This window comes from Panthera leo, chromosome B2 (genome assembly GCF_018350215.1).
Source record: "Panthera leo isolate Ple1 chromosome B2, P.leo_Ple1_pat1.1, whole genome shotgun sequence".
In the NCBI taxonomy this organism is placed as follows: domain Eukaryota; kingdom Metazoa; phylum Chordata; class Mammalia; order Carnivora; family Felidae; genus Panthera; species Panthera leo.
Window position 1 is genome coordinate 74,357,224 of NC_056683.1, and position 15,319 is coordinate 74,372,542.

General features: G+C 38.2%; 1 protein-coding gene across 2 annotated transcripts in view; it reads right to left on the reverse strand.

Moving 5' to 3' along the window:
- Positions 1-6,589: 6,589 nt before the first annotated feature.
- The window catches only part of ME1 (malic enzyme 1), a 189,077-nt gene continuing 180,347 nt past the window's right edge, over positions 6,590-15,319 (reverse strand). For both annotated transcript variants that reach the window (XM_042939268.1, XM_042939269.1), the window contains exons 13-14: positions 12,172-12,270; positions 6,590-8,260 (exon numbers count right to left, since the gene is read on the reverse strand). In XM_042939268.1, coding sequence (XP_042795202.1) covers positions 8,090-8,260; positions 12,172-12,270 — 270 coding nt within the window. In that variant the 3' untranslated portion in view covers positions 6,590-8,089. The remainder of the gene's footprint in view (positions 8,261-12,171; positions 12,271-15,319) is intronic.

The following is a 15,319-nucleotide window of genomic DNA, read 5'->3' on the forward strand; positions in this document are numbered from 1 at the left end:
GTATGTTCTCTGCTTCTCATTCCTTATTGGTCTATTATGTGTTGGGCTAAGGGCTGAGGACACTTGCCTAGTGGATTGAGGAGTGGGCCAGATGAGTTGATGGGCATAATACAGTATCTCTAAACCATCCCTATATTAAATCAGATGTACATTGCCTGTGAATTTGAGTTTCCATATATGACTGTTAAATGCCAACCATCCATTCAGAGAACTTGTGAAGGCCTGAGGGAGTCTATCTGAGGTCTTCACAGAATCCTTGTTCAGGACAATTTTCCTTCATTTGCTTTTATCTCATGTAGCCCAGTAGTAAGTTGAAAGAATAGGTATTTTCAGAAGATGGCACAGTTTGCTAAAAAATCCTTATTTTATACAGAATCCTGACTTGCCTCAAAACTCTGAGCCCATTGCGTCTCCCTCATAAGGTCTACATGGTAAAACTACTTTCACTGCAGCCTGGACCAGCTAAAGCAGCCTTTTTCTGAGCCTAGTTAAAGCCAGAAGCATCTGGATCAACTCATAAATGGGTTTGAGCAGTGGACAGAAAATTCAAAGAAGCCCCGCAAACACAGAGGGACCTCTTAGTCACAGGTGGAGCAAGGCACACAATTAGTTAATCATTATGGAAGTAACATCCTAACATGCATCAGACATTGGACCTCCACAAACTTGGTTAAGGCGGCAGGCTCTTGTGCTTTCATGAGGTCTTGCAGCTATTCAGGAAATCCAATGATGCCCATGCTCCAGGTCCTATGAACATACCATCATGAAGGTGTTAGACCAATGTGATGCCCTGTATAATGGTGAGATGATCAAGGTCAAGAGTTATATTCTGGCACAGAGTCAGAGAGTAATGTTGTTTATTGGTAGCACAAACTGCTTCAAGGGCCCTCTACTTACTAGAATATAGGAAAAACAAAAAAGCATTGGCCTGATCAGTAGCTACTCACTGATCTGCTCCAAGAAAGAGAACTTGTCTGTCAGCTGCAGTTGGAATCACCATCTGATTAAGTTAGGGTGATCCAAAGATCATAGTCAAGATGTGATAAGAATCACATCTTTTAAAGCTTTTAAAGCTTCTTTTAAAGCTTTTGATGGTGGGACTTACCTCTGCAAATCAATGGGTACTTCCTGCCAGAATAACCCTTTTTTGTGTGTTATCAAGGATCCAATGTGGTGATAGATGATGAAGAAATCAATTCTAGCTCTTCATTAAGAAAATGACTAGAGGGTGGATTTGTTCCTAACATACACTTAGTCCTAAGCGTACACTTAGGACTTATAGACCGCAATAATTCTGAGACCCTAGAAATTTGTATTCGTTCGGAGTTCTGTTGCCAGGTGATTTCCAGAAGGCCTAGTAGTCTCCTTTCTGCAATGAATTGTTATTCTAGTAAATGGAAACTCAAAGAAAGATTCTGGATATTACAGAGTTCATCACCTTAGGATCTTTCATCCATATCTATGCATGACAATTTCATGAACGCCTTGACACTCTATATTGGTGGCTCTAGTCAAGTTTTTCATACTGTTGCTGTTACACATTCCAAGTAGGGCCTACATTGAGTTGCCCATATATTTGGTCCTAAGTCCAGCTAATATTTAGCTGCTGTACACTGGTGTGGTTATATCAGTTGTATTATACACTGGCACTCATTTTTCTTGGTCAGCATCTGTGCTGTCCTAATTAGATTTTTCAACATCATTTCAGGCTATGAGGCCCAATGATTTACCAGCCACCACCAAAGATTTTGGTAGGCCAAACTACGATGATTACAGTGAACCAGCTTCCTATTATGATACTGTTTCCATTGTGTCTCTAGTTGTTAATTGCTGCAAAGTGCTGCTGTCCAGCCTCTATCAACCCCAAGATTCTGATGTCTCCATTAAAATAGGGAGCCCATTTTTAACCACAGAATTTCCCACAAGTCTTCCCAGTTTACAGAGAATAGTCATTAAAATTCCTCAGTAAAATGCTGAATCCAATAATACATTAAAAGGATCATACACCACGAACAAGTGGGATTTATTCAAGGGATGCAAGGATGGTTCAAAATCAGCAAATCAGTCAATGTGACATACCACATTAACAAAATGAAGGACAAAAATCATATGATCATCTCAGCAGATGCAGCACTTGACAAAATTCAACATCCGTTTATAATAAAAACTCTCAACAAAGTGTGTATAGAGGTAATGTACCACACAACATAAAAACCACATATGACAAGCCCATAGCTAATATTATACTCAATGGCGAAAAGCTGAAAACTCTTCCTCTAAATGAGGAACAAGGCAAAAATGCCCATTCTCCCCACTTTTAGTCAACATAGTATTGGAAGTCCTAGCCAGAGCAATTAGGCAATCAATCAATCAGTCAATAATAAATAAAAGGCTTCCATGTTGGAAAGAAAGAAGTAAAACTGTCTCTATTTTAGATGACATGTTACTATATAGAGAAAACCCTAACTACCAATATTCTGTTAGAACTAATAAATGAATTCAGTAAAGCTGTAGGATACAAAATCAATATACAAAAATCTGTTGCATTTTTATACACTAATAAACCATCAGAAAGAAAAATTAACAATTCCATTTACACCAAATAAACAACCTAGAAATAAATTTAACCAAGAAAGTGAAAGAACTCTACACTGAAAACTATAAGATGCTAATGAAAGAAACTGAAGACAACAAAAATAAGTGGAAAGATATCCCATGCTCATGCACTGGAAGAATTAATATTGTTAAAATGTCCATACCACCCAAAGCAACCTACAGACTCAATGCAATCCTTATAAAAAATTCCAATGGCATTTTTCACAGAAATGGAGCAAACAATCCTAAAATTTGCATAGAACCACAAAAGAATCTAAATAGTCAAAGCAGTCTTGAGAAAGGAGAACAAAGCTGGAAGAATCACACTCCCTGATTTCAAACTATATCACAAAGCCATAATGATCAAAATAGCATGGCACTGACATAAAAAGACACATAGATCAATGGAACACAATAGCCCAGAAGTAAACCCATGCATATATAGTCAATTAATTTACAACAAAAGTACCAAGAATATACAATAGGGAAAGAACAGTCTTTCAATATCAATGTTGGAAAAACTGGAAAGCTACATGCAAAAGAATGAAACTCAGTGCCTATCTTATACCATTCACAAAAACCAACTCAAAATGGATTAAAGATGTGAATGAAAAACCTGAAACCATAAAATTTGTAAGAGAAAGTATAGGCGGTAAGCATCTTGATGTCCGTTTCAGTGATGAAATTTTGTATATGATACCAGAAGCAAAGGCAAAAAAAGTAAAAATAAGCAACTGAGACTACATCAAAACTGAAAAGCTTCTACACAAAGAAAGAAACCAACAAAATGAGAAGCAACTTGGGGTGCCTGGGTGGCTCAGTTGGTTAAGCATCAGACTTCGGCTCAGGTCATGATCTCACAGTTCATGGGTTTGAGCCCCATCTCGGGCTGTGTGCTGACAGCCCAGAGCCTGCAGCCTGCTTCAAATTCTGTCTCCCTCTCTCTATGCCCCTCCCCCACTCTCTGTCTCTCAGAAATAAGTAAACATTAAAAAAAAATTTTTTTTAAGAAAAAGCAACCTACTGAATGGGAGGAAATATTTGCAAATCATATATTTGATAAGAGGTTAATATCCAAAATATATAAAGAACTCATAAAACTCAATAGAAAAAAATCCAACTAAAACACAGGCAGAAGATCCGAATAGGCATTTTTACAAAGACATACAGATGGCAAACAGACACATGAAAAGATGTTCATCATTAATCATCAAGGAAACGCAAATGAAAACCACTGTGAGATATTACATCATGCCTGATAGAATGGCTGTTATCAAAAAGAAATAAGAAATAAGTGAAATAAGAAATAAGTGTTGATGAGAATGTGGAGAAAAGGGAACACTTCGGGACTCTTGATAGGAAGGTAAATTGGTAAAACTACTATGGAAAACTGTATGGAGATTCCTCAAAAAATTAAAAATATAAATATCATATGATCCAGTAATTTCAGTTTTGGGTATTTACCCAAAAAAAATGAAAATGCTGATTTGAAAAGATATCTGCACACCATGTTTGTTGCAACATTGTTTTCAATAGCCAAGACATGGAAATAAGCTAAGTGTCCAATAGCAGGTGAATGGATAAAAAAGAAAATGTAATATGTGTGTATATACATAGTCCAGTCATAAAAAAAATAAAAGCTTGCCATTTGTGACAACATGGATGGACCTTGTGAGCATTATGCTAAGTGAAATAAGTCAGAGAAAAACAAATACTGTGTGATCTCTCTTATATGCGGAGTCTACATAAAAGGGGATGTTATGTACAGCATGGTGACTATACTTAATAATACTCTATTGCATACTTGGAAGTTGCTGAGAGTAAATTTTAAAAGTTCTCATCACAAGAACAAAATTTGGTGATGGATGTTAGACTTATTGTGATTATTTCCAAATGTATGTAAATATCTAATCATGCTGTATATGTGAAGCTAATATAATGTTAATTACACCCCAACTTAAAAAAAATGCTTTTCATGATACTGCTATTCCCATCACCAATGTATTTCTCAAGGTTTTAGTGAAAGGGGGGTCAGTAACAAGGTCTTCTTGGGAGACTCAGGAGATCACTAGGATAAAGATGGTCTGGTTGCACATGACAAATCCACTCCAACATTCCTATCATTGAAATCTTTGAATTCCTTTATATTATTTCAGGAAATATTTGCATTCTCAGTTTCATTTAATTTCATCATTAAGTCCATATTTCAGTCAACTAACTGAACCAAGTAGAATGACTTTCAGCTGCTCAAGGCAGCACACCAAATCCAAAATCTGTGGCAGGTACATCCCTATCAGTCAATTCTATCCAATCCAAAAGCGCACTTCTCCTTTCTCAGTACATTTTCAGAATCCCATATTTTCTCTTGGGGTTTTGCCAATATAAATAAGCAAAGTCAAGAATTCTTTTGGTGGGAATCTTCTCCTGGGTTTCCCTTTCTACTGTATCCAACACAGCTCCTCTCTGGAATCTGATATTAAGAATGTGCAGGTCATGAGAAGTAATGTGGGAAGAGCAGAAGGTAAACTGAGGCGATCACAAAATCTTCAAGCAAGGCATTAATAACCTCGTTAGACAGGAAGAGCTCCCACGTTGATTAGCAAGGGAGGACAAGTCAATTCTTACAGTTTGCCTAGGGGTTGAGGGGTTTCCTGGGACACAGAACTTACAGTATTCAAACCTGGGTTATTGTTCACAGTAGCTTAGGGTATCACATGTCTTCCAAATCCCCCTACCCATAGATCCCCATTCCAAATCAAGGTTGTACTGTTTCTGATCAATACTCTTAAGTACAAGGTCTGGTGAAGCTGTGAGTGCAACTCCTCGTATAAGCTGGCAACGAGTAGGATTAAGTATGACCTTGTTTTCAGTTATTTCAGCCTTAAAGCTAGTAACACAGAAAAGATTCTTTTGGCAACAACCTAAGCATTGCCTTGAGCTGAAAATTTAATCCTTTGAGCCTCAATGATCTCTTTCTTTATGAACCCATCTCTGTAGAAGCAACCATCATATCCCACAGTTCCTGGATTTCTTCGCCCTTTACAGTGTTTTATGGCAGGAGCCATTTGTCAGCCCAAACCTCCCCATCCTTAGATAATGCGTTCCATCCATTTTTTACCTCCTGTTTGGGTTCTTGAGGTCCCAAAGATACTTTGCTATATTAATTTTTATTGACATTATATTTTTACAATTTATATTTAGGTCTTTAAGCCATCTAAGCTCCCCTTTTTTAAATGATGTAAGGTAGGATTCTAGTTTTAATTTTCTCCACATAGTAGGTCAGCTTTCCCAATCCTCTTACTAAACACCTTATTCTTTTTATCTGTTGATTTTTGTGCTATCTTTGTAATTCATATATTCAGGGGGTCTGTGCGCTTCCATGACTTGGATGCATATGAAAATATCTAGATTTTGGAGGTTAGTATAAGATAAAGCGTTTCATTAATATTTTTATATGGATTACATATTGAAACGATAATCTGGAGATGTCAGTTTAAATAAAATTAACATGGATTCCACCTATATTTTCTTTTTATGAGGCCACTAGAAATTACATAGATTGCTCACTTCCTTTGTCTATTGTACGGTGGTATTCTAGACTGCACTCTAGCAAAAAGAGAGCAGACTATGAAGCAAGATAAACACGGATTTAGAGCCCACCTCCTTGACTTATTAGCTCTGTGGACTTGGTAAGCCACTTAGAATACCTACTTCATAGGAACTTGTGAGGACTACATTAATTAATCTATACAGAATACTTGAAACCTAGTAAGTAATCATCCAATGCTTGTTTTATTATCTTTCTCCGAGGATAAGGAAGTCGCTCATTTATTATAGTATAGAGCAAATATGACTACACATGTATTAAATGAAGTTCATATTGAAATTAGCTATGAGAATATTTTTAAAATTCATACACTGTCACATGACTGCCAAGGCCCAGCATTATCATTTTAAAATGTAACAGTATTTTAAGAGAAAAAGACAATCATAATTTTATTCATTCACTTTTTCTACACTTTAATAAATCTTTTGCATAGGTAAATACATTTAGTTAGAGTTGCAAGACAACATGGAAACAGACAAGAAATAAGCATTCTGAATCTTTTCAAAGTGACTATATTGAGGAAACTCTTGACTAAATGTTACTTTCAGAAATAACCGCACCCTGTCTATTCACACCTGAAACTATCTGTATAATCTTCAACCTTCAATAAAGTCATTGTACAGTATAGTTTATCTTGAACATCTTCTTATACTTTTTAAAAGCATTATTTCAAGAACAGAAATTCTCCAAATAATCCTACAAATAAATAGCAAATGTTATTGCACCTGAGCTTAAGAATTTAAAATGGTTTCCATTGGTTCAGTTATTAATTTCTGAAGTAAAACTTGAAGTTAACAATTTCTGGGCTATAAGTACTGACGGTAATTAGAATATCTTAATACCTGATGTAAAGATAGTTTCTGATACTGGGGAATTGGGTTACAAAATTTCCTCCATACTCAGAGTAAAGTGAGTTTATTGTAACACAGTGAGCTCTAATTACCTGAGCTAATCAAGGAAACACGAGGGCAGGTCACTTAAGTGAGAACCCAGCTTGTCTGGGAACCACGCTCTTGCCCCTGACTCCAGAGATCTTTGTCCTAAGAGGTCAGCTCCACAGGCAGCCCTTTCTCAAGGATATTACCTACTCTCTTTCAGCTCTTTCTGTGGCTCAGGCTATGCTGAATTGAAGGTACCAACTTCTGGACAGGCACCACAGTCTGCAAATGTTCAGCAGCAATAGTGTGAAGGATAGGGCATTCAGTCAGGGGAGGAAGAAAAGTGCTTCTAGAAGGGATATCTGACTGAGAACCAAAGTGATAAGAAGATGTAACAATGGGGAAAGAATATTAAAATCTAAGGCTGCACAAGGCATTGTAAACAGCAATGATCTTTCTTAGAAATGTTAGAGTTCAGTTGCACTAGAAGAACTAATATAATGTAGGACCGGAATAAAAATACCTGAGAAGTTATTTTTCTCTAGGCAATCAAGTAAGTGTTGTTTCTGCTTTTAGCAAAAATTCATCTATGCCTAAATTCATTTCTATCTTTATTAAAAAGAAAAAAGAGTAGATTTTTAACAAAATGGTCAACAAAACAATTATGGATTTTAATGTTGAGCATATCAATTTATTACTAATTTTGGTCTTTCCATTAGTTCCCTATATAAAAATGGTGTGTTTCTCAGTAGTAGGTACAATAGCTTTTTAAGAGAACTTGGGCAAAATAATTAAGAGAGAAACCATAAATAATGAGAAAGTAAATGAAGCAAAATTGTCTAGTGTGATGTTTACCCCAAAGTATATTAATATTCTTCCATGAATTTTTATAGTTAAAGTAAAATTATCCTAGTCTAGAATATTATGAGTAATTAGAAAAGATTCCAATCTTTAAAAATTATGAGAAATTAAGATCTCATTAATGGAATTAGAAATGTCAGTAATTATGCTACTGTTCAAGTTTGGTCTGTATTTTCTGGGCCTCTTCAGGCCAAGAATAACAATCAGGTAGAATCTGGTCATAATCAGTGCTATACATCTGAGAGCGGACAAATGCTTCCTTGTTTTGGGGTTCAGGATAAACTGTGGCTGTCTTTTCTTGGTAAGCATCTTTCACAATCTAGGAATAAAAAAAGAATATTAATTATTTTAATGAATAGAGTTGATGGTGAGCACATGTCAGTTTTCATCTGTTTCAAAAAATTAATTTATGTCTCGGTTGTTTACAAAAAATTAAGTTACATTATAATAAAAGCACACATACACAAAGAAGATAGAAAAGGAAAATGCAATTATAAATCACATAGCAGGAGGAGAACAGGACATCGCCAACAACGGAAAGTGTGAAGAATAGAGATTTATCAAAAGTGTGATCATAACAGGATTTCACAGATAATCCAGTGGTGAAAGTTTTGACATGACCTGAACGGTAACTAACTTGAACTAAATACCTTAGTATTCCTGCTAAGTTTGAACTCAGATAGCATGTGGTATACACAATCCCTGTCCTGACCACAGCCTCCTACAGAATTTCCTTATTTATCCCTGTTCACCTAATCCGCTGGACTCCACAGTCAGTTATAATCCCCCTCCCCAGTATCACAGAATCTCCCGTCTCCCTGTCTTGCTGTCACACTCCCCATTCTAGTTCCTGGTCTGGGCAACCCTCAGTGCTGGCTTTCCCCCTTCATGGCTGCCTCCAGTGATGTCATACTTTTCCTAACCTTACCTGGGTTGATGTGGTTGCATATTATGTTTTTATCCTTTTCTTTAACAAACAAACACCCTTTGTCTCCCAGTTCCCACAAGGCAATTTCAAACCTTCCTCTGTCGTAACTGCATTTGACTCATCACTGTACTGAGAACATTCCAGCTACTCAGTGAAAACAGTCTCAATTTCCCCTTCCATCAACTCAAGTGAACTCCTCTACATCTTCAAACATTCACTCTTCCCTTACTTTGAGAAGAATGGATTCTCCCACTTGTCAAAATTAATCACTCTATACGTACTCTTTAATTCACTCCAGTTGTAAAAAAAAAAAAAAAAAGCAATCGCTAGGAGCTATCTGTATAATAGAGTTATTTGGATAAGTCTGATTTTGAAGAAGATTGGAATGATTAAGTATTTCTTCTCAATGAAAAATTACGCATTGTGAAAAATTATGGTTACAAAGACTGTGCCATATTATGGAGAAATATTCATTAAAAACACACAGAACAAATGTATATACCATGATTATGACAATATTAGCAAAGATAGCAAGCAAATGAAAAAAAGACTGGAGGCAAACACACCAAAATAATAAAACTGCTTATGTTAGAAAAATAGAGTATTGGATAGTTTCTTCTGTATTTCCCAAAGTGCCTATAATGTGGTATTATAGCTTTTTTGAGGTATAATTGACTAATTGCAAAATCCCAACATTTTAAGTGCACAATGAAATTATTTTTGTCAGTTCGCAGAGTTGTGCAACTGTTACCGAATCCACTTTTAGAACATTTCCATCACCCCAGAGACCCCTTGTGCCTGTTTGCAATAGTTGTACTATTTTTATAACAAAACACATTATTTCATTCCTGACACAGACTGTGTGAAAGTTCACTCCTCTTTCTGGTCCCAGGACACACCGCTGTATCAGTGACCACCCCCCCCCCCCCGCCCCCCGCCATGAAGCCTCCACCCTCAATGCTAGAGTCTGCAAGAGCAGTTTGTTCTCTGTTGCTTTCCTAATTCTCCCCAGTAACTTCTGGCTACTGAAATTGCTTTTGTAAAAGGTCCTGCTAACTCTGTACATACTAAAAGTTCACCTGTTTTTCTCATCAGGATATCGCTCTTCCACCCCCATCCTGACACTGTGTCTTGTCTAGTTTCTGACATGTTGCTCAGTTCTGAGTCTCATCTTAAAGTCCTAACTTCCCTTCACTGGCTTCTTACCTCTGTGTTCTGGACAGAGTAACAAACCATCTTCCATCCTTAGTTCTCACCTGCCATACTTGCTGTCCTGGTAGCTCCAAAAACTCCTGGCATTTCCCCCATTACCACATGGAAAATAGTTCCCACATCTTTATATTTAGTGTCTCTTTAAGTTTCAACAATTTCTATCAACTTGCTGGAGTTGTATGAATTCTATGTGAATGTGCCCTGAAACTTCAAACTTGCAGGTCACCTACACTATCTTCCTCCCTCAACTTGATTCTTTGTTCTGATTTCCCAGTTTCTGTCTCAGCACTTGATTTTCCCATGATTCTAGGTAGAATATCCGAGTCTTTATGAACTTCCCTGAGGTCCTCTGCTTTTGTATTTTCTCCTCTAATCATAAGCTAACACCTTTTCATTTATGTTTATTTTTGAGAGAGAGAAAGACAGAGTGAGAGCAGGGGAGGGGCGGAGAGACAGAGAGATGCAGAATCCAAAGCAGGCTCCAGGCTCTGAGCTGTCAGCACAAAGCCCAATGTGGGACTTGAACTCACGAACCTTGAGATCATGACCTGAGCTGAAGTCGGATGCTTAACCGACACCAGGTGCCCAGGCGCCCCAACACCTTTTCGCTTAAATCTTCACAATGAATTTAACATAATAATGTGCTGTTCGGTGTATTAACAATTCAAATTAGTTAAAAACTAGGAGATATAAAATAGTAGAAGATAAAAAGATACTCTTTCATGAATAGGTAATCAAGCAGATTATCTAAAGTTTTTTTGAAGGATTACTTGGGTTTTGAAGCATATGCCCTCAATCAATAAAGCATATAATGATACATGAATCCTAAATATGGTACTGTTTTGGTAAATTTGCTAATAGTCTTTATTTTCAACCAAAAAACAATATTTCCCCTGAGGGGATACTTGGCAATGTCTGGAGACATTTTCGGTTCTCATAACTGGGCAGAGGCTGCTGACATCTGGTGGGTAGAGGCCAGGTATGCTTAGCATTCTATAATGCCAAGATAACCCCACAACCAAGAGTTATCCAGCCAATATGTGCACAGTGCTGCGGCTGAGAAACCCTAGTTTACATCTGTAACATATAAACATAAACCATTATTGGGCTGACCTATGTCACCCAAAATTCATATGCACTAACCCCCAGTACTTCAGAGTGTGATAATGTTTGGAGACAGGGACTTTAAAGAAGTAATTAAGTTAAAACTGAGGCTGTTTGGGTGGGCCCTAATCCAAACTGACTAGTGTTCTTATAAGAAGGGCAAATTTGGACACCCCAGGAGAGCCAAGGATGTTTGTGCACAAAGAAAAGACAACGTGAGGACACAGTGAGAAAGCAGTCATCTACAAGCTAAGGAAGGAGCCCTCCAAGGAAATCAGGCCTTCTACCCCTTAATCTTAGATTTCCAGCCCCCAGAACTGTGAGAAATAGATTTCTGTTGTTTGAGCCACCCAGTCTGTGGTATTTTGCTACAGCAGCCCTAAGAGGCTAATATAATTATATTGTAAAAAAAGTCAATTTCTCTCTCATCTTAATTACAGAAAATTTCTCTGTCTTTAGGTTCTTCTTGGCTAATTGTTTCATTAGCTCATCTGCCACCCCAACAGCTTTGAGTTCCTTGCCCTCATTGTTTAGCCCTCTGCCCAATATTATCAATTGTGATCTTTAAGATGCTATACATCATAGAAACATAGACAAGACAAGTGATTCAAATGATTCTAAATGTTACTCTACCGTATCTGCAATATTTTGGTGACAACACAACTGAAATATGGAAAACAATAAGTTAAAAAAGGTGAAATAGGAGAAACCTAACTGAAAGGGAATCCTACTAACTTATTTAGATTATGGGACAGGTAAAGAATGATAGGGAAATCAATGATTCACCCCAATTCTTCCATTCCTAGGGATGAAGTGTAGTTCCTAAGCTCTGCTAAAGCACTGTGTCTCATTTCTCTGATTTCTGACAAAATAAGTTGATACAGATATACATTTCAAGGAAGTGAAGTGATTTTTAGTGGCTAAAAGTGCATATTTAGCAATAGAAGGAATTAAAAATAATAAGACTTGAAAAAGAGTGGTTTTACCTTTGCTGCAATTTTCAGAGAAACATCTCTAATGGTGTCCAAAGGAGGATAAAGCCGTCCCTCTTCCAAGTGTTTATCTGATACTTGCTGGGCTATAACCTTTCAAAATAAGAAAGACAAATATGTTTTTACTTCACACCATACAATGTGATGGTTATGAGGATACCTAGGTGAATGATCACATATGGTCATATATGGAAGCAGGGCACATTAATGTGATCACCTAATTTTGTCTTTCCCTTTGTCGATGGGAAAACTGAGTCCAGAAGACTTGGTGACTGGTGGGATCCCACCATTAGTAAAGATGGGAACAGAATCTGCACTGCCTCTTACTCCAGTTCCTTTTCTACTGTGCCATGAAATGCTGGAAGCTTTTCCATCCAATGTGCCTGAGGAACAGGGAAGAGAGGGGCGAGGAAGGCAGAGGAGGATGACAGAAGTGATGGACAAGGACCCTGAGAGTACAGGAGGGAAGGGATCCAAGGCTGATCACACTGCTTCTCCTAGCTCACATATTCTGGCACAAGAGGTACAGCACGGGACTGAGAGAGCCACTTTGGAGTCACATTGCAAGTAGGGTTTCAATTTATCCAGATTCTGGATTCTTTGAATCACCCAACTGGTCTCAGCATTTGCTGTTCCCAGACCATTCCCCATTTCTAAATTAAATGACATATACTTAAGAATTTGCTAAGAGTGTAGATCTTATGGTAAGTGTTCTTATCTCCCTCTCTCAATCTCTCTCTCTCTCTCTCTCTCTCTCTCTCTCTCTCACACACACACACACACACACAAAGAGAGTAGGAAAGAGCATTTGGCAATGATAGACATATTTATGGCATGTATTTTGGTGATCAAGTTGTGTGATTAAGTATGTACAGCTTTTTGTATGTCAATCATACCTCAGTAAAGTATTTTTTTTAATGAGACAGATTGACACTACATGCCTCCTGATGTGATGCACTGAGAAGGATGCAATCATTAGGCATTTAGTACTCCTAACAAAACCGCATAACTTGAATTCAATCATGAGGAAACAATCAGATAAACCCAAAGTGGGGAACATTGTAAAAACCAACTGGCCTGTATGCTCCAAAATGTCAGTGCCATAAAGGAAAGACTGAAATATTCTTGCAGATTAAAGGATTAGTCTAGAGGCTATAAAGGCCTTTTCTAATGGATAATTGGTGAAATTTGAATTCGGGCTGTGCATTAGATAATAATATTCTATCAGTGTTAAAGTTCCTGAATTGAAAATGGTACAGAGATCACATAAAAAAATGTCCTGAAATATCTAGGGGTAAAGGGACATGATACTGTAAGTTGCTCTCAAGCGGTTCAACAATAAAGTTCTATATGCTAAGTTATTTGCTGAACCTTCTGGGGCACAGAGGTAGACTCAGCAATTGTGAAGTTCCCTCCGGCTCTAAGACTTTGATTAGGTATTTCAGTGTGGCAAGTCTAAAGCAGTATGTGGCTGGCTCTATTATTTAACAGACCTGAGGGTGAAGACAGGAAGTAAAAAATCTTCCTCATTTGAAACATTTTGCATAAGCAAACACGTATTTTTCACTATCTCTTAATATGTAAGATTTTTAAATCATGAAATTATTTCTGCAATTGTTTTATTGCCATCAGCAAATATGAAAGACACTGAGCAAGTATAACACCAAGAGAGGATAAAAAGCAGTTCCTGCCCTTGAGAAAGTTAGAAGTTAGTGAGGAAGAAAAAGGGAATACTGAAAGAGAGGACAGCCTAGGTCAAAGGTGAAATGTGAGTGTTAAGAAATCCAGAAGTACAGTGGAGACAGCTTAGTCATGGGACTGAAGGAGAGCTAGGAGTCAGACAAAAGGGAAGGGGTGGGCACTCCAGAAAGAAGACAGATTCAGACCAAAGGCAGAGATGTATGAGCTGGACTCAGTGATCCCCAGTGTCCTGATCTGGGGGAGCAGAGGGGGATCTGAATAGAGAATAAGGATTGGAGCACTGTCAATGCCAAATTAAGGAATTTTGGTTAAATTCTATGGGTGACTGAGGATATTCTGAACAAGGATATTTAGGCAGGAGTGTGGGGTGGGGGGAGAGCAGGATGAAGTTACTAGTACAACTGCTATTTGATTAATATTACATTACATATTATGCAAAATATATAATTATAATTACAGAAAGCTGATCACAAAGAATTTTATAATAAAGACATTGTTCAGTCCTTTATTTCTTGCCTTTATAACAGGATGTTGAGCAAAACTTTTCCTTGGCCCTAGAATTGGTGATCAGGGCCCCCAACACTAGAAGAAATGGAATTAAGTGTTCCACATTATAATGAAGCCACCAAATACGTGAGGACTGCCACGTCCCTCAGAACCTAAGAGGGGGTGGAATCAGCCCTGCCAGCCCCACAACCACAGCCACCCCTTTTCAGAAGGCTGCAATGGGGAGAATCAGGGAGAGTCACTAGAACCATAGTCTGGCCTAGTGGGTAATGCAGTGGCTTCTCTCCCCCTCTTCTTCTTGCACACTGCCCTCTCTTGAAAGCATGAGGTGCCCTCAGGGAGAGTTTGGCATTCTATTGCTCACTTAGCCTGAGCAGTTACAGACATGTTTATGTAAGCAGAGGTGAAGAGGATGGGAAAGGAGAATCAGATAGAAAGGGTGGTGGGGGGGGTTGCTTGGAGAGGAGCCTGTATCCCCAGAAGGCATGAGCTTCCAAGCCAAGTTACCACTGCAGAGGAGGATCTCACAAGCTGAGCAAGGGGAGAAGGCTGAACTGGAGCCAGATCTCTCATGTTATGCCACAGAGGGCCCCAAAGGGTCCTCTAAACTCTTGTACACATACCCCATGAGAAAGCCAGATATGGGCTCCTGCCTCAGATGGTTCAATGGCCTAAAAAAGTGGAGAGTTAATAAAAGACATATTTGGGGTGCCTGGATGGATGGCTGAGTGGGTCAAATGTCTGATTCTTGACTTTGACTGAGGTCATAATCCCAGGATCGTGGGATAGAGCCCTGTGTTGGGCTCTGCACTAGGCATGGAACCTGCATAGGATTCTCTCTCCCTCTCCCTCTACCCCTGTCCCCTGTTCATATGCTCTCTAAAAAAAGGGAAGGGAAGGGAAGGGAAGGGAAGGGAAGGGAAGGGAAGGGAAG